Source organism: Phoxinus phoxinus (genome assembly GCF_949152265.1).
Source record: "Phoxinus phoxinus genome assembly, chromosome: 1".
NCBI classification, from domain to species: domain Eukaryota; kingdom Metazoa; phylum Chordata; class Actinopteri; order Cypriniformes; family Leuciscidae; genus Phoxinus; species Phoxinus phoxinus.
The window spans coordinates 12,392,720-12,413,370 of NC_136876.1; the positions used below are offsets into that span (position 1 = coordinate 12,392,720).

Genomic DNA, 20,651 nt, shown 5'->3' on the forward strand with positions numbered 1-20,651 from the left:
AAACAAGGCCAATCTTACATCTATACTCCAAAGCATTCTTGAATTACAACCAATTAAGTTCGGAATGTGCATTTTCATGTCTATTTAAAAAAAACGCTTAAGGGGTTAAATATGAAAAAAACTGGATTTAAGACGTTGTAAAAGACCCGCGAGGACCTAATTCATATTCGCACGCATGTTCCTGAACACCTCTTAGAGTTCGCACACATCTATTTTTAGCCGTAACTCATAAATGTGAGTGAAGCAGGCGAGCTGATGTGTGTTTGTGGCTCTCAGTGCTGCAGGAGCGCTTGAGTCAGCAGCAGCGCGAGATGAGCGACGAGAGGTCACGTCTCAAAGAGGTCATCGCCAAGATGGACACACAGCTGGGCGAGCAGCAGAGACAGCTGGAGAAGGTGGAGAAACTCACACACACTCAGTGTATATGCTCTGAACATGAATAAAACATCAGACTGATTAACATAGTCGCTTTTCCACCATCGGGCTAAATAACTTAAAGGGGAACTGTTGCCAAAATTGAACCTATGCTCTTTTTGTTTATCTACCTGAGTTAAACTTTCGTGTAAAAGCATAATTAGAATGGAAACGCCACTTTTAAGATTGACCGTATTTTCGGTCAAAATGCCTTTTGAATGTGAGTGAATGGGGCACTACAATGATAGCATCAAAATCGCAATTTTTTAAAACACTACGGCGGCTCGACACAACATGAAACTGTGCTTGAAGTATCACCAGCGGCTCTACACATGAACTCCAGCATTGACTACATTGTTTGTGTACACAGAGTTTACTAAAAAGAAAGGTTTTGTACGACTCTTTATCAGTTAGTGTTTCCGGGGGCTGGAATTCTGTCAGTCAAAAGAAGTCGATCTCCGAATGCAACGTAACATGAGGAGAGTAAAGATGGAAAGCGCCTAAAGCTTAGTTTCCATATAAATTCACGGATAATTTGTTGATTTGTCGTTAATGAAAATCAATATTGACCCTGTATTTGAAAAAGGATCCTCATATAACAGCTACAGTGAGTTGTTCGAAACCTTTCTTTTTAGTAAACTCTGTGAACACAAACAATGTAGTCAATGCTGGAGTTCATGTGTAGAGCCGCTGGTGATACTTCAAGCACAGTTTCATGCTGGGTCGAGCCTCCTTAGTGTTTTAAAAACAGCGATTTTAATGCTCTCATTGTAGTGTCCCATTCACTCCCATTCAAAAGGCATTTTGACCGAAAACTAAAATACGGGCAAATGGCGTTTCATTCTAATTATGTTTTTACATGAAAGTTTAACTCGGGTAGATCAACAAAAAGAGCCTAGGTTCAATTTTGGTAACAGTTACCCTTTAACTGGACAAGCGCACATTTGAGCAATGTAAACAAGTTAATAATACAATTAAAATAAATATTCTAGACCGCAACAGTGTCGGCCCAGATCCGCACCGCATGTGGTACATGTAGATTCCAAGTTATGTTTCTTAAGTGAACATAAACCGTTGAGAAAGAAAGCATGTGTAACAGTGGATCTGTGCGTCAGCTCTTAAAGTGACAGCAGCCTAATGTTCCTGGGCCGAGACTATGTTGTAGCCTGGCTAACGCCAGACCCAATTCTCGTTGAGACTTGGGTCTGGGAACCACATGTGCATTTTTTCGTATTTGAGGCGTGGTTTACGAATGCGCCGGCGCCGTTTATTGGGTGCTAAGAATGTCTATCAAATGCGCCTGTACGTAGCTCATAGCCAATCGTTTCCATTATACCAGATGACGTATGTAGAGAAATGGTTTAACGCCAAACGCTGCTCTTTTTTTTAAATAAAATTGCGATCTAAACTACTTAGAACAATATCTAAGGCTGCATCAAAAGGTAGCTTCGCGTCTGCTGCCATGTTGACTCCATAGATATAAACAAACTGCTTAGTTGTGTCGCAAAGATGTCGTCATCGTCTTGCTGCTCCCTCCCCGTTCTGTGATTGGTTCCCTAAACGAGGCGAAAATCAGGTCCATGGTTTCCAGACTGCCTTTCAGCGAGAATAAAATCGCGCTGCGCAAAGGCAGTCTGGGGAAACCCAGGCTAACTATGTTGCTGTCTGGGATCTGATCATCCTTCATAACGCGTCGTTATTTACATCTCATACCATCAGTAAACTGCTTAATTCGAGAGCTCTGTCATCAGCCCCACAGTGGAAAATTAAACCATATCCATCCATACTGGCTGGGCCGGATCGGCACGGTCGAGCAACAAGAACGGGAAAAGCGGCTCATGATGATGTTACGCTGGTTTGTGTGTTTAGGAGCGCTGGCGTGTGACGTCAGAACAGGCCAAAGCAGAATCCTCTCTGAGAGGACTGGAGGAGGAGAGACGGACCATGACGCAACACTTCAGCATGGAGAGAGAGGAGCTGGAGAGGGCAAAGGTCAGGCACAAAATGACATGACAAGCCCGCCTTCACATTCACACAAAAAACGACATAATTTATACCAGATTTATTGTACAAACATTCACATTATTTAGTTTCTAAATTCGAAATACAAAATAATGTGAATATTTTACAAGAACAGCCTCTTTTCGTGTTTTGATGGTTATTGCACATGCGTATTACGTGTTAAGTCTATAGGTAGGTGCGTTTGAATATATATGTGCGCAGGCGTGTAGTCTTTCTTTACAAATTGACATTGTCAAATTACTTGTCTGGTTTTAAAAATTCATAATACAGAATTTTTAGTCGTTTCCACGTATCCATGCGAACTGGAATCATTTTGATAACTTTTGTCTCTCTCTCTCTCTCTCTGTGTGTGTCTCTGTCTCTCTCTCTCTCTCTCTCTCTCTCTCTCTCTCTCACACACACACACACAGAGCGCTCTGCTGGAGGAGCAGCAGTCCGTCATGCAACACTGCGCTGAAGAGCGGCGGAAACTAGCGGCCGAGTGGAGCAGGTTTCACACGCAGGAGAAGCTTCGACAGGAGCGGGTCGAGAGAGAAGCCAGCCGCCTCATGGAGAGAGACGCGCACAGAGAGGGATCCATCCTCAGCATGGCACAGGTGTGTGTGTGAGACTCACCAACTAAACCTCACACACTATAACTATAACTAGGGGTGGGCTGATCGAGGCTTTGTGAAACACCGAAACAGTTGAAGCAAATGTGCCGTATTGTGTCAAGGCTTCGAAACACCAGTCTCCACAGTGACCCCTAGTGGTCAGAACAGTGTAAATGCAACAAAAACCCGGGCCAAACATGCATAAAACACATTTTTACAAATCTATTGCAATTTTTTTTATTAAAAGTAAAACCTTTCAATTGGAATTATCTAAATCATCTTATAAGATTATCAAGTGTATCTTATCAATTGTCAGGGTTTGCTTTGTTTGTTCTATGAATGGCTCAGCTAAACAGGCCAATAAGACTCTAACTACCATTATTCATTTTATTTATACTAATGTCTAATTAAAACGTCTACAAATGTATAAAACTGATCAGAGATCAGGTAAAACCCACAGACACTTGTTCACTGGTTCTCAGTGACTCCTCATGATTCATGGGTTGACAGAGATCATCGCCCCCAGCGGTGAACCATTGAAATTTCGTAGTGTTTCGAAACAGTTATGACGTAATGAAGACTCGTTTACTGAAATCACGCGACTCTGGCTTGTTTGATTCACACTCCGAACCATTGATTCGGAACAAAAGATTTGTAAAGGCTTCGAAGCTTCATGAAGCAGTGTTTTGAAATTGCCATCACTAACTATAACTACTGTATCAGCAGATCCCAGCACAGGACAAACACTCAACGTGCATGTTCATGCTTCACAGCTGATATTAATCATGACCAACAATGAAGAGAATAATACCAGATGTTTTTAAATATATGAACCTAAAAGTAATGATGGATTTTATTTAATAAGCTAATGTTCACATGTAAACACAACACAAACAGCACAGTTTAATTGATAATTATATATCTCAGTACTATTATTATTTACTATAATCAATAATACTTTATTACTCACAATTCTGACTTTGTATCTTGCTATTTTGAGTTAAAAACTAAATCTCACAATTTGGACCTGGCCTTTTCCTTGTGGTTATGAGTTTGTCGCAATTATTTTATTATTATTTTCTCAAAACTGTGACTCGAGTTTTGCAATTTTGACCGTAAAACATGCAGTGCAACGTTGTTGCATAGTTAGAATTAGGTGATGTATAATAATTAGGGCTAAGCTATTCATGTTTTTAATCTAATTAATTACAAGATGTGGTGATTAATTAATCACATATCAAATTTGTCTTAGAAATTACCCCCAAAACATAATTCAAAGTCATTATTGTGTTAAATGAGACATTACAAAAAGTAGCCTTAGGAAAAAAATAAAATTTGTATTTGATTCAACAGAATTTACTACACAAACTTTTAGACTTTGACAGCCATGAGAGTGAGTAAATGATGACCTATCCCTTTAATGGGTTTTCTATTAATATGGTTGGAATAATATGAAATGATATATCTCTAAATAAGAAACTAAAACCGCCTGTAGGTGGCGGTACATGTCGTTACTCGCGTGATATTGCTTTACTATCATATGACAAAACATTTTTTTTTCCCCATAAATAATTAAAGGTATAGCGGAGGATCTTTCCTAATTTTAGAAAAGACCCGCCCTCTCCAATTTTTTTAAAAATGCACATGCGCAACACTCTATTTGCTCCCGAGAGGGAACGCCTACTAGCAGTGATTTTAAATGGATTTCTCCAAATAGCGTGACAAACTTTACCTGTCTAGTAGAATCTTCGCGACTGCGGCATCAGTGGGAAGCCCAACATGTGCTTTTAGCGCACGCCAGCGTGTGAACGGCCTTACGTAAACATATCACCAGAATGATTGACACTTAGGTGGACCAATAGTATAGGCTACCCACCCGGAAAAAAAGAAAATCCTCCGCTATACCTTTAAATGAACATGTTAAATCGACAGACCTAAAAATAATGTAAAAATTCTCTGAAAAGAGTCTAAATTGTGAAGATGTAAAGTCACAATTACCATTTTTGTTTATCTGTCAATCATACCATTCTACGTTTTAATGCAGGTGACTTAAAGGCACACTCCACTTTTGTTTGGAAATAGGCTCATTTTCCAGCTCCCCTAGAGTTAACCTGTTGAGTTTTACCGTTTTCGAATCCATTCAGCCGATCTCCGGGTCTGGCGGTAGCACTTTTAGCATAGCTTAGCATAGTCATTGAATCGGATTAGACCGTTAGCATCTCTCTCTCTCTTAGTGCCGGTCACGTTGGAAGTTACCGAGCTGGGGACTACTTTCTGGGTATAGAATAGTTCCTATAGTATAGTTCCTAGTCATATCGGCCTAGAAAATCGCAACTTTTCATTTTCTTAGTACACGATGTAACTACAGAAGAGTCACGTTTTAAATAGGAAAATTATTTAAACTCTTTGGTCATTTTTTTGAGAGAGATGCTAACGGTCTAATCAGATTCAACGACTATGCTAAGCTATGCTAAAAGTGCTACCGCCAGACCCGGAGATCGGCTGAATGGATTCGAAAACGGTAAAACTCAACTGGTTAACTCTAGGGGAGTTGGAAAATGAGCCTATTTCCTAAAAAAGTGGAGTGTTCCTTTAAAGAAAAAGTTTTATTCAGGGTTGCTTGAGGCGAGGCGGAGCAATCAATCCCAGTTTTCCTCTGTAATCCTCAGGAGCAGGCGGATGTGAAGCTGCGCGCCGGAGAGATGAAGCAGAAGGAGGAGTCGCTGCAGAGAGAGAGAGACGGTGTGGAGAAAGAGAGACAGGAGCTGGACAGAGAGAAGGAGAAGCTGAGCGCCACGGCCCTGCGGCTCAAAACACGCGCTCAGGAAGTGGAGGCGTTCAGCAAGGTGAAGACTGAAGCGGTCAGCGTGTGACGCACCTGATCACGTGACTCTGACGCGTTTGCTCTGGTGTGTTTGCAGCTGGCGTCGGAGCGCTTCGAGGAGGGCGAGCGAGCGCTGAGAGAGGCCAGGCAGCTGGAGGCCGAACATCAGGCCAGACTGCGCAGCATTCATGCACAGCTGGAGCGACTCAGACAGCAGGAGCACAGCTTACAGCAGGTCAAACACCGTAGAAAACAGCAACATACAGACATAGACATATTTCTATATTGATATTTATAATTATGAATGAAAAAGAAATGTGTATTTCTATATTTATTTCATAATTTGATATATATAAATTAGTATTTTTTTTATAAATATATAAAATATGTATATTTTTGTGTCAATATTTATTTTAAAATTCTAAAATAAATATTTACATATATTTCTTTTTTAATAAAAAAATTAATGTTTATTCTATATTATATATATATTATTTTTATATAAAAATATATTTCTATATTTATTTTATAATTATAATATATATACATTTTTTATTTATATTTTTTAATATATATAAATATATATTTCTCTATTTATTTTATTTATATATGAATCCAGTCATAAAAATAGAATTTACTGTATAATACGGAATGCCACAGAATTCTTTATAAAGTCATAATCGTAAAATTGTAACCTTTTATGACATTTTATGGAATGTCACGCAATCAAGAAACTTCTTCATCCATATTTTATTTGTATGTATAAAAAACATTTTATATTACAATTTTTTTTTATTCTGCAAAAAAAGAAAGAATGCAATGTGTCATTGTTACGTAATTGTTAATTTTTTTTCATTGATTATAAAATTTTAAACGTTTTACAAAATCATTTGATTTTCACTTTTTTTGATCATACGTTTGTATTAAATCGTTAAACAGAACCCAGAAAAAAATCAACACAATTTGAGTGGATTATATAAAAAAAGATTTCATATGGCCTTGTTACTGTTAAAATTTAATAAATTATTAATTCATTTGAAGAAAAAAAAAAAAATTAACCATTCAAAAAGAATACATTAAAATGGAAACCAATAAATCAGATTTTATAGGGCAGGTTGCCTTTAAAAGTTGTGATCTCCTCCACAAGCTACTAACAAAACACAGCATTCTGGAGATTTAAGGATGAGCATAATGTTTTTAAATAAATATATCTTTATCAGAGCTATATTTAAATAGCACAATATCAGGTAATAGTTTCAAATTGAACAGATGAATTTACATGAAACCACCAATAAAACTATAAAAATACCCTAAACACTGATGAGCAGCAGCTTTGTAATACATTTTCACTATAAAAAAGGATCATGTCATACAGCGATTTGAATCAATGAATCATTTAAACAATATTACTTGATTAAAATACATTGTGCTTCACTGAGAGGATATTTAGCAGATGTTTGACCGACACCGTGACCGTTTGGTCACTCTACACCACTATTAATGGAGATATAGCTTGTTACTGGTAAATCTGCACTGATGTACCGTAACTCTGATCATGTGACCTCTCAGGAGCGCTTGAGGATGACGGATCATCACAGAGACATGGAGCGACTGAGACACACTCTTCCGGTCAATCCAGTGACGTCAGCGCCTCTCATCGCAGGTACACTGTCCCTGTTCATTCCCTGCAGGCGTTCAGCGTCTCGGACAGTGAGTCACGTGTGTGTGTGTGTGTGTGTTAGATTTCTCTCCAGCGCTGGCCAGCACACACCTGAACGCCGCTGTCGACCCACTGCCCGGCGAACTACACGCCCGACTCGCCCTCATCAAACACACCGCTGAGAAGGTACCGTACGACACCCATGAACGTCACAACACGGCCACTTAATACCCAGTTTCCCCAAGTTATGACACGCTCTGACACTAGACCATCAAACTGACCACAGCATTAAAGAGGCACTAAACAGGCTACCGGTATATTATATACAGTAATGATGAATAACTCAAAACACTCATAACTCAGTAATGTACCCACATTGGACAAGCGGTTTGGAAAATGAATGAATGGATGAGTCAGCAGCGGCGCCGTCTTCTGGTGAGACGCGGGAAATCATTCCTCGCATGGCTCTCACAGTGTGTTATGGGTATTCTCTAGCTGTCGAGTGTACACTCGTTATTGCAGTGCATTGTGGGATTGAATGAGTGCACTCCATAGCGTCCATTATGGTTTCAGACACCACTACAAATGGCTGTTCAGCAAGCATAGCGAAATAAAAAAAAATAGCTAAAGTTAAATATGCAAAAATAAATGAATAAATAAATAAAAGAGGAAAGATCTCACTATATTTCCCATCCATTTTGAAGCCAATAATGAAATGATCAGTAGATCAGACGAGTTGATCCAGATTAAATGCCATTTCCAATCCACTTCAACGTGAAATGAAGTCAATCGGAGCTAGTGTAAACTAGTGAGCACATCTTACAACTTTCAACAAGTCAAAATGGCCGCCTTCAGTTCCTCTGGTAATCTCTACAGACGGACGAGTGCTCGTCACACTCCCCAGTGGCCGGAGTGTGTAATCATCATTATACTGGCAGGTGAACTGGTCGAATCAGTCTCTGAGGTTCATCAATCATCACACACACTGAAGGCTCGTTCACACCAAGATAACCATACACTATTATAATTATAATCCTAATGGAATACCAGAATCCGCACGACACAGAGGAACCATATTGATGTAAATGAGGCTCACGGCTGGTTAGACACCATGGCTGCGTTCAACTCCACATTTTTATGCCCTTCTCTCTACACTTTCGGTTAAGTGCGATCTGCTGTGACGTCACAATCAAGTTGAATTGTGGGATATGGAGCTGCTTAAAGTGACTCGCTCCCTCGGTCACAATCGATCTGTCCACATAAACTTCCCAAAGTTGAACACACTTCAAAATGGCGGAGGGGATTCCCCCAGGGGAAGTGCTCAACATGTACACTTCAGGCAGATCCATAGACCACAATGCAACTTGATCCATTGCCAGGTTTCCACCAGTAGTGGGTGCTGTAGTGACTATGGGGTCAGGATTGGGTTAATACAGCAACTATACAGTCACAGAATTTGGTATAACATGGGCACTCATGTAACGTAAGCAATGATGTACCTCTAAGTGAACGAGACGGAGGAGAGTTGGTGAGGGAAGGGCATAAAAACGTGGAGTTAAACACAGCCCGGCGTTCCAGGACGGATGTTTAAACTGCGGGCCTGTCCAAATACCCACACTCGCTGTCTTTGCACTTGACCACTTGTCTACTTACATGACGTATTTCCTGTATTTGGCCCAAGTGTTCAAGTAGGCGTGAAGACTGCAAATGTGTGTCGAACTTTTGATTACCCAATGATGGGACACACTCAATTAGGGGTGTGCGATATTACGATTTTTGATCGTGGGCGATTAAAATGTCTCCACGATCTGCTTTTGAAGAAATATCGTAGGATCGTCCATTTTATCAGTTTGCATTTCTTGCGCCTCCGTCTCAACATGCTGTACAGTGCGACGTATATCCACATGAAATGCAGAGGAACGGGACACTGTAGTTAATAAAAATGAATTATTTGCATGTGCTTTAAAGCCTTGCCGGTTAAACATGTCATTCGCTGCTGATGCGCTGTTCTAACGGGCGCTTTTCTGAGCGCAATAGACCCGACGCGCGCACATGCCTGTCTAACAGCACCCGTTACTGAACTAAGTTATCTTATTGCGCTAATACTGTCAAATACACACAAGGTTTACATAAAGTTGGTTATGTCTAAAGTGAAAGAACAATAGAAAAAATCTGCCTTGTCAAAGTTTTAAATTTTTGGGAGAACTATCCCTGTTAATAAAACAACAAAATACAAAGAGCATCTCACTCACTCTTGACTGAGAACTTTAATAGACGCTTTAATAAGAATCAATGTAAAATTTATACAGTGAAGTCTAAGTTGTGTTTTATTTTCATATTTGTTCATTTAATTACTTTCTTCAATGCTGTTAAATACACCTGTAGCTGAAAAAATAAAGCACTGTTTTTTTTATTTGTATATTAAGTTGTGTATGTGTATCTTTGTTCTTAATTTTTAATAACAAAGACAATGACAAATATTTTTTATCTTCGCCACTTTGGCCTAAATGTCTGCCATTCTTTTTTATTTTATATTTTGTTACCTAAGGCTTTGTTTTTAAAATAGGGACATTAGTTTGGCTGTGATGCTCAGTCACTTGCAAAATAGTAAAACCAACATGAAAAGGAATCGTGATAAAATCGTGAATCGTGATTTTCCTGAAAAAAATCGTGATATATTTTTGCCATATCGCCCACCCCTACACTCAATGTTGCAAAAATGCAAGTGTTTACAGAGCTTTGTTTTTTTTAGTACTTAGCATTTTAAGATAGACTTCTAAATGTACAGTGCGTGGACAATGAACACTTAATTATAAATGATCAAATACTAAATTAATAGTAGTATTAAAAGATTCATGTGGTTTGGAATTGGCAAAATGCACCTGAAAAAAAAAAAATACGACTATGCACGCACTGTTCAGCAGTCCAATATTTAACAGGACACAATTTTAATTAAATAAAAAAGCAGTTGCAAATGTTGTACAAAACTTTGTTTTACCACCAAATAATATGTAATATCTAATTAATTTAACAGTGGAATGTTTCTCAACTTCTCATGATTTCGAGGCATGCGAGTTCCTGAACATGATGCATGATGGGATACACTTGTCCTCGAAGTGGTATTAGAGAGTGTGGGTTTAGGACACTGCAATTTGGCATTTTAAAGACATCAGACAGTCTTACTGTCATGTATACTCAACTCTCAAGTGACCCAAGATCACAAGAGTGGGTATTGATCAGGCCCATCATTTCTTTGGCCATGATGAGTGATTTCTGACTATTACCCATAAACCTTAGACACAGTCCTTTTAAGGTTGCATTCAGAACAATGAAATACCATCCTATTCTTACCATTTCCACAGTACATATGCATGACATATCCAGATTCATTATTTAATTTGCCAAAATGTGCAGTGTACAAATCCACATGCATGAAACTGCTTTTGTGGCACATCAACCAGATAGAAAATATATAGACTGCATAGTGGTCTAGTATTCAATTACAAACTAAATTTTATAACATGATGAAAGTGAAGCAAAATGCAATATATACTAATCTGCTATTGCAATGTTCAAAATAAACAATTGTGAAGGTGAATTGGCAATAAATTCTTTTTTTTGTGGGTAAATAAGTTAACACTTTATTAATTATAATGCAATAAGATAATCTAAATTATATATTAAAACAAATTAACCTCTAAAATGCTTCTTTAAATCCAGTTATTGCAGAGATCAGCACAAATCACTAAACCAGTACAATAATTGGGAAATATTTGAGTTAAGTTGAAAGCCATTATTACCCTAAACGGACAACATCCCACACACACGCACTAAGTGTTTCTGCTGGTTTCTCTAACAGGACCGAGACTTCCTGCAGGAGGAGCAATACTTCCTGGACACACTGAAGAAAACATCATTCAACTCATGACAGGAGGCATTTTCATATCTTTTACAATGTTTATTCTCAAATAAAGCAAGTTTCAGTTATTCTCATGGTCTGTCGTCACTCTCCAACACTCACAGACACTGATGGGCATTTCTGTAGAAAGTGGGAGAAAACAGTCAAGTTTATTACAGGCCTACATAAAAATAAAAGTTCTCTATTTTATATTAAGCCTCAGGTTACCATAAATCAACATGTTGTTTTCAGACAGGGATAACTTGTTTCATCACAGGCTTGAACGTCTAAACACTGATCTTGGGTCAGATTTGTTCCTTTCTAATCCCAGAAACCATCAGAACCAATTCTGACCCCAGAACACCATTAACCTACACGTCTTAAACTCACTTCACTACAAATGTACTGTTGATTGATACGTACCGCTGTGAATCCCGGAGAATCAGGAGCTCGTGGCGTTTCTGCTCCGTCTGTGAAGAGAAAACCGGAGTGAGACGAGTTTCACAAGAGATCACAGGAGCAGGTTCTGGTTCATGTGAGATTCTACACAGTTCAGCGCATTTGGATCGGCGTTCCTAGATCGAGTCTGTTTCAAAGATGGCTACGCGAAGTTGACTGTATAAAATATCTTCTTATTAAACTGTCTGGACAATGTCAAAGTTCTCAATGCTTCGGGTTGAAGGTAGAGACCCTCATTATGCTGCCGAGTTAGTGTGGGGCTATTTTGAGCCTTGTTAGTGGTATTAACAAGCGACTTTTATTTGTCATTACTCAATGCCCTATATACTAGCGTTAAAGGCTGAACTGTTTTTAGAGATAAAACTATTTACATTCGATAATCATGAAAACACATCTCAGATAACGGTTGACTAGGTAACAATGTGCAATTAGACCAAAGGTTCATTTTGTACCGGAGTTCTCCTTTAATGCATGTGCCAAAAAAAAAAAAACTAATTTTGTTCTCTGACTAGCAAATTACCCAGTAGTTATTTTGAGCGTGGGTGAGGTTTCGGGGGTCATTTGCAGATTTTCTTTATTGCGTTGATTGCAGAACTTCTTAAGTGACTGGGACTAAAATAGAAAAAGTGCAAAAAGCTTCACTGGGGTGTCTCCATCTTTGATCTCGTTTTGCATGAAGGTTCCCCGACTGCTGGCCTTTGACGATCGGAAGAAGCATCCGGAAAATAAGTTCTCTTCCATTTTATATTAAGCCTCAGGTTACCATAAATCAACATGTTGTTTTCAGACAGGGATAACTTGTTTCATCACAGGCTTGAACATCTAAACACTGATCTTGGGTCAGATTTGTTCCTTGCTAATCCCAGAAACCATCAGAACTAATTCTGACCCCCAGAAAAGCATTAACCTACACGTCTTAAAACTCGCGTTACTATAAATGTAGTTGATTTATACGCACCGCTGTGAATCCCGGAGAATCAGGAGCTCGTGGCGTTTCTGCTCCGTCTGTGAAGAGAAAATCGGAGTGAGACGAGTTTCACAAGAGATCACAGGAGCAGGTTCACACCGGCTCTGGTTTCCTCAGAATATTTGGCCATCAGTTTAGGGGAGTTCAGAGGGCATCTCCAGCCGGGCCGGGACTCGAGCACATGGGGGGGAAGGGGGTGGGACCCCAAAATACCACAAGCCACGACCCCGCTTTCAATGCAGCGTTTTCATCTTGGGAAGATTCAGCCGAACGTGTGTGTGAACAGTGAGAGGATTGAGAAGAGGTGTTTACCTGCTCAGCACTGAATCAGATCCAGACGCTCACCTGAGGAGAGAGAGAGAGATCACGTGATCAGATTCAGCGGCTCAGCAGTGATGATGAACTTCATATCTGCACATTGTGTCTCAGGATCATTTTGGTTTTGCCATCGTCAGTTATCGCATCAGACGGCACTTCCTGTCTCATCACAGAACACGCTCAACTTCACATAAACACGACACTTTTGAACATGGAGTGACTGACGTACACCAGTGATCAGGAGACAACGCTTTAGGAACCCAATGCAAACGGTTCAATTGAGTCAAAGCACTTCAACGCCTCGACCCTGCTGGTCAGAACGCTGTTAAACGCAAGTCCAAACCTGCGTAAAAACACCTTTCACAAACCAAATGCTAATGTTTAACTGAAAGTGCAGTTTATTAAAATGCAATAACAAGTATTAAGTGTCTGTATAATATTCAATATTTCATTAAATTGCAGTGCTTGATAGTTTACGGCGGTCACAATTCCTTGGTTTAATTCAAGTCCTCGATAGCAGTTTAGCGTGTGGATTATCTGGAAACACACCGGAAGCGGTGCATTCAAAGCACGAGGATCCACGAACCGCATCAGACCGTTTAATGCTTCACTGATACTCAGATTTTAAATGCTTTAATATATCAGTGCTACTGTGAAACTGAATTCACAAAGGCTGCGGTTTGATTGAAACCAGCAGCGCATAGATGAACTCTGAAGTGCGACGCTTTAATCATTTACATGCGTGCATGTTACGAGTTTCAGCGAATCGGTTCACAGTAAACGCTGCTCCACATGAACTCAAGTCTCCACATGTGCGTTTGGGTTTCCATTAACGTGCATTTGAGAGCGCATATTAAGTCTGACGTGACGATTTACACACGTGGAGCGTCTCAAACGGCATCTCTGCGAGTCTGGGTTGCCTGTAACACTCATCTGGGAACAATATTTGCACCAAATATATAACACAAATAATTAATAAACCTACACAGGAAGATACATCAATGTTTCTAATTATGCGAACAGAGCGAGGGTTACTACTTTTGAAAATCGCAATGAACAACATGGACAAAACATCCAACTCAGTTCAAGAAAATACAGCAGCCGCAGTATTTATAGCAAGGTGGCCAACTATTAAAGATTAAGTGGACATTTTAATTAAAATGTTATTTGGCCAATAGTAATCTGGGACTCGATCTGCTGTAGAGCGTACACCAGTCCGCTGGCGCCCTCTGCAGGCATTTGTTACATGCATTGTCCATAAGGTGATTTATTTTATAGTTAGTATGTCACATTACATACTTTAAAAGCGTTCAATAAAACCATTTGATTACTTGCTTTTGATACTTTATTTGAACCAATTACATCCTCACTGTTATTATACGTGTATTTTTTGTTATTTAAAGGCTATTGCATATATATGTATATATATATATATATATATATATATATAACTATTACCAAAAACAGTGACAGCCCAAGTTTTGTTTAAGGAAAGTTTGGATTACTCAGGCCAAGAGGAGACAAACTCATTTTACAAATACAATCATTAATAACAGTTCCCAGAGTTTCAAACCAGTAATGAATTGAGATCTATACCTGTTGATTGATACATACCGGCGGAGAATCCCGGAAAATCAGGATCTCGTGGTGTTTCTGCTCCGTCTGTGAAGAGAAAACCGGAGTGAGACGAGTTTCACAAGAGATCACAGGAGCAGGTTCACACCGGCTCTGGTTTCCTCAGAATATTTGGCCATCAGTTTAGGGTAGTTCAGAGGGCATCTCCAGCCGGGCCGGGACTCGAGCACATGGGGGGGAAGGGGGTGGGACCCCAAAATACCACAAGCCACGACCCCGCTTTCAATGCAGCGTTTTCATCTTGGGAAGATTCAGCCGAACACACGTGTGTGTGTGTGTGTACAGTGAGAGGATTGAGAAGAGGTGTTTACCTGCTCAGCACTGAATCAGATCCAGACGATCACCTGAGGAGAGAGAGAGAGATCACGTGATCAGATTCAGCGGATCAGCAGTGATGATGAACTTCATATCTGCACATTGTGTCTCAGGATCATTTTGGTTTTGCCATCGTCAGTTATCGCATCAGACGGCACTTCCTGTCTCATCACAGAACACGCTCAACTTCACATATGAACATTACATGTTATATATGTAAATCCAATGATTATTTAAAAGCTCAATACTAAAAAAAAAAAAAAAAAAAAAAGCAACACCCACCAATTCAGGGAACTGCTTGGCATAATCACAGTGAGACAGCCACCAGAAAATCCAGATCTAGTCACATTAAACTCGGCCTGCAGGAAGACAAACGTGCTAAGTTTAACACTGACCGCCATTACTGCAGCGCGCGTGCACGAATAAACCTAGTGCGATTAATGAATCCCTAGTAATCAGACTTACATTAATGATTAATCAAGGTGGTCTGGAAGTGCTGTGCTCGCATCTTCTTCGCGTGAGATTCATTACGAACACTTTTAAATGGAGATAGACTCTTCTTTGTGTCCGAGGAGGAGCTCGCGATCCACGAGGAGTCGGTGAGGAAGAGAGCGAGGAAGAGGGAGCGAGCGCTTTTATACAGCGGACGCGTCACGGACCACGTGACAAGTGGGCCGTGCTGAACGAAAAGGGGGCGTTTCCAAATTTGGGGGCGTTTTCAAAACGGGAGAGGTGTGTTTTTTTTAACTATCCAAAGGTACGGAAGCCTAAAAGGAGATTCATTATTATTATTTTTAATTTATTTTTCAACTAAGATCACGAGAAAAAAGCTTTTGTCAAGATCATGAGAAATAGAGATATGCAACATTTGTGTATATAGGCTACTACGCATACAACATATAGTCAACATTTGACATGGATCAAAAAACCTTTCATCAAAGTTATACATGAACTTTGATTAACTTTTTTTGATCCACTTCAAAATGTTGACTAGGCTACTTCTTTGTTTTGACTTTTTCTTGTGTAATTTTGTCACAATATCTATTGGGGCCTATAGCCTAGTCTTTATTTTACATAGGCTACACATTTGATTAATCATTTATAATAATAGCCTAATAATAATAATAATAAAGATTTATTTGTTTAGCACTTTTCATACATGTAATGCAACTCGAAATGCTTCACAAGCATAAAATAAAACAATGAGAAAACAATTTCACAATATAAAATATTCAAAAACAGCTAGGCTATGAAAGGTTCACAACGTAAAAATTGGCAACAGTTTCACCACAATATCAATATTTAAAAAAAAAACACTATGAGAGAATCAGAAGGTAACATAAAAACATATAACAGACACACAACTCAATATAGTTATATTGATAAGCAACTTAAAATATATTAACCATATATTAACCTGCCTTTTTAAAAGATGTGTCAAAATATTTGTCATTTGTCTGGACTTTTTTGTAATTTGGGCTACAATTTACACTAATCAGTCAAAAACTATATAGGCTATAGGCAAATATACAATTAAGCATAAACCATATATTTCACCTTCACGTGCTGAATAACCAATATGAATATAAGTTTAAGTCATGAATATCTAAGTAATTTATAATTAACTTGATTATCGCATTGTTTTTAGGCTATCAACAACACAACAAGATGTGACTGTCTCAGCATAGCTAGCATTAGCATATATAGCCTACAGAGTATTTCTACAGCATGAGCTTTATATGCATTACTGATATAACTGACCTTAGGCATTAATATAGCCTAAATAAAATGTGTTGACCTGAAATGATGACTCAGAAAACTTTAAACTTCAAGTCGTGACAGATTCATCAGCGAATGCTAATAGCTAACGCTAGATTGTGAGTGGAATAGATAGCTTGGAGGTTTTCACAATGTAGGCCTATCATTCACAACTTTTACAACAACAATCCACCCACAAATATGCAGGCGATCTCTCTCTGTGTTTTTCTGGGAATCTTACAAAATAAAGGTCAATAAACGTAATTATTTAACAATCATACATATCACATGCAATTGAATTGTAATTATAGGCCTAATATTTAAATTTATAACTCTAAAAATGTGTCAAAAAATTCCCCGTCAATCATTTTAACTCTTCGATCACCAAAATTACACATTTAAACTTTTTTTTTTCCTTAAATGTAGTAACACCTTTCTCATTTAGAATTCACAGTTCTATGAATATGCAAATGAGCCCCGCCTCCACTCACTCAGCTCAGAGATCCACTCGTGTTGACGATCACACGTTGATCTAATTGGTTACAAGGTAGTTTGTGACGTCAGAAACACCAGTGATTTCTAACCGTGTTTTTGAGACTGTCTTTGGTTCACTGCAGTTTAAAGGAGAAAATACTCAGCAATGGTGTTGACTTATGAATTTACACATGGTTTGTCTTAAAGCGTATTAAAAACTCCACATATAGCCTACATATAAACAACATTAAAGCTGGGGGCCTTGGCAATTTGGGGGCGGTCTCAAACAAACAGTTGATGTTATTGGATGTCATCTGACAAAGACAAGACCATGAAAGCAAAGCAATGAAAAATGGAGAACAGGGATTTAAGTGATTTAACACAATATTAAGGCGCATAGGCTACATACATGTTTTACACAATTCTGACGTTTAAAACTTATCGACAACTTATTGACTTCTAAGAAAGTGCGGACAGTCTTTCTTGCAGCATGTATGCTTTCATCAGCCGCAGGTGCGAGATATAAATATAGAAAATTAAGCGATGGAAAAAAAAATATGAAACTAAAACTGCCAGTAGGTGGCGGCAAATCATTCTCTGAATGAGTGAGCGAGTCATTCAATCATTCAGTCAGTCACTCAGTCAAACGATTCCTTTAAAACGTGGACTCCATCAGTTGCTTTGAGACTGCTGATTTATTTATTTGTGAAATAGAGCAAAAACCAGACCAGGTTCGTCCAAGACTAAAATGAAAGTCAGCTTACATTAACTTCTTGTTTATTGAACTGTTGTAAAATCAATAGACTATCACAATTGCTATTCGCACTTGTGCTGATATTCTGGAAACACCACTATATCTGTCATAAATACTAAAAACAAAAACTCATAGGGACATTTTGCCTCATATCTTAATTTTGAGGGGGCATTTTTATCAATATTGGTTTTGCGCCGGTTACCTCGTTTGTTAAATTTAATGAACACAAAATCTTTAAGAAGCCTATGAGTTAACACTACCTTGTTTTGATGCACAGATTTCTTTCCAAACCATTGTTTTACATCATGATCAATGTATGCTGACAAATACTCCAGACTGAAGCATAAGGAAGCGATCGCACAGTTTCGCACTAAACGCGCTGAGACAACCAGCTACTACACAGCAAAATCCCCAGTGTTAAATCAACACTGCTCAGAGCATATATGGTCCCACTCTACAGAGTGTTAAAATAACACTGAATCAGTGTTAAAGTTAATGAGATAATTAAGTGATTAATCAAGTGATGATTGAACATTAATGATGGACACCTGCTGTTAACAAGCAGAATCACTGAAGAACAGAGAAACACAAGAACTACAACTGACTTTTAGTCGCAGCTTTAAATTAAATCAGCTGAAGATAAAAATAAGACATTCAATCTCTAAAGATTTCTGCAGAGGAGGATTAAACAACTCCACAAACAGCATTACCAGCTTCACTTATTACTAACCAGACTGACTTTATTTCTGGTATATGTCTATGGACAAAAGTTTAGACGTCGATGTTAAAAAAAGGTCACCATTATGGAGATCAGTATTTCATTTAGTTGGGCAGTTTGACTCATAAGATTTTAAGTGCAATTTTGCTCTTTGTAACAATATTTACCAAAACTCATAATATGTTACAAAAGAAGCAAAAAATATTACATGTCCTGGTGTTATCGTTTTCATTATTATAAAGATGAAAGATTCATTAATCTTATCCCTGACAAAAAACAAAAGTTGTTATTAGTTATTAATAAAAGTAATTTTTTTTACACAGAGCAGTCATCCTGAATTAAAAATTTGATATACATTTCAGATTTTTTTTGAAAATTATTATTTTTATATTAGAAACGACAGACATCAAGAATCAGAGTATGAATCTCAACAATGGTGACATGCTTCATGCTGCAATGCATGCTGGGAGCCATGATTTTTATACTATGGTGCCTCCCATAATGCATTGCGGCATAAAGCATGTCACCATTAATGAGATTCATACTTTGATTCTTGATGTCTGTGTGTTTGTCCAAAGATTATTTTCCCAATATTTTAAAAATAAAGATTCAGCTTGATGACTGATCTATAGAAATAAATGAATGTTATTGAAAATCTATTAATACCAAATAACCATTTTCAGTAAATGATAGCATTTTTTAATATTTGTACTTGTTGAAAACTATAGGCCTATCACCTGACCATCTTTGTTGCTGGCTTTCTTTGCAACCTTTGTGTGTTTTGGTAAACACTGTTACAATGACCATGAACTCAAATAATAAAAAAAGAATCAAATTGCACAACTAAAGGCAACACTGTTCACCATAATGGTGATTTTTAAATGGTGACAAAAACATCAACATCTAAACCTCTGTTAATTCTCAATAAAACTTCTGTAGACATTTGACAGAAATAAAGTCAGTCCTGGTTAGTAATAAGTGAAGCTGGTAATGCTGTTTGTGGAGTTGTTTAATCGTTCACTGTTGAGATCTTCACAGATTTAATGTCTTATTTTTATCTTCAGCTGATTTAATTTAAAGCTGTGACTAAAAGTCAGTTGTAGTTCTTGTGTTTCTCTTTCCTTCAGTGATTCTGCTTGTTAAGAGCAGGTGTTCATCATTAATGTTCAATCATCACTTGATTAATCACTTAATTATCTCATTAACTTTAACACTGCTTCAGTGTTATTTTAACACTCTGTAGAGTGGGACCATATATGCTCCGAGCAGTGTTGATTTAACACTGGGGATTTTGCTGTGTATTATTTAGAGGTGTTAGTCTGATGTCCAATTACACTAATGATTGTTTTCTCCAGCAGTGGTTTGGGTTTCAAACACCGTTCAATGATATACAGGTGATCATCACCATAAAACACTCTGACGCAGTATGGCGAGATTTGAACTGAAGGAAACTGTTATCTGGAGGACAAAGTATTTTACATAAATATCATCATCAGGTTCAAAAGTTGTTCTTCTCTCTTTCTTTGTTGTAGCTCGATACAGTTCACTAGGCCAGAGCAATGCAATGTGATTTTTTGTGCTTTATAAAATCCCTTAATGGAAAGTTTCTGGAATTGTATATATATATATAATTATTATTTTATTTATTTTTAAATGGCACTATGCATTACCTGTTTAAAAATATATATTTTCTTTTAGTATAATTTCTGCACTGTTATAGGCTTTTTTGATTATAGGTTTAAATTTCAGTTAATTATATAGGCCTATATTTTTTGCAAGTTTTTTGTTGTTGTTAGTTTAAATAATTCTTACAGTCATTAAGCTTTTGTCATTTTAGTAGCC

General features: G+C 38.0%; 2 protein-coding genes and 1 long non-coding RNA gene across 8 annotated transcripts in view; 2 read left to right on the forward strand and 1 right to left on the reverse strand.

The window, feature by feature from the left end:
- Nucleotides 1-11,547, forward strand: part of fbf1 (Fas binding factor 1) — a 25,202-nt gene extending 13,655 nt beyond the window's left edge. For 5 of the 6 annotated variants that reach the window (XM_079617463.1, XM_079617462.1, XM_079617460.1 and 2 more), the window contains 8 exons: nt 277-395; nt 2,284-2,406; nt 2,847-3,032; nt 5,699-5,875; nt 5,951-6,088; nt 7,423-7,516; nt 7,596-7,699; nt 11,373-11,547. In XM_079617463.1, the coding sequence (XP_079473589.1) occupies nt 277-395; nt 2,284-2,406; nt 2,847-3,032; nt 5,699-5,875; nt 5,951-6,088; nt 7,423-7,516; nt 7,596-7,699; nt 11,373-11,441 (1,010 nt within the window). In that variant the 3' untranslated portion in view covers nt 11,442-11,547. The remainder of the gene's footprint in view (nt 1-276; nt 396-2,283; nt 2,407-2,846; nt 3,033-5,698; nt 5,876-5,950; nt 6,089-7,422; nt 7,517-7,595; nt 7,700-11,372) is intronic. The other variant, XM_079617465.1, reaches the window with a different exon arrangement.
- Nucleotides 11,433-15,709, reverse strand: LOC307001361. The gene is made up of 6 exons (XR_013798214.1): nt 15,571-15,709; nt 15,388-15,464; nt 13,150-13,182; nt 12,829-12,875; nt 11,835-11,881; nt 11,433-11,552 (listed from the first exon to the last, which is right to left on the reverse strand). It is a non-coding gene; the product is annotated as an uncharacterized lncRNA (long non-coding RNA).
- Nucleotides 15,710-20,225: 4,516 nt separating this feature from the next.
- Nucleotides 20,226-20,651, forward strand: part of sphk1 (sphingosine kinase 1) — a 33,403-nt gene continuing 32,977 nt past the window's right edge. The window contains exon 1 of the mRNA XM_079617581.1: nt 20,226-20,305. The gene's annotated coding sequence lies outside the window, so the exon portion shown is untranslated. The remainder of the gene's footprint in view (nt 20,306-20,651) is intronic.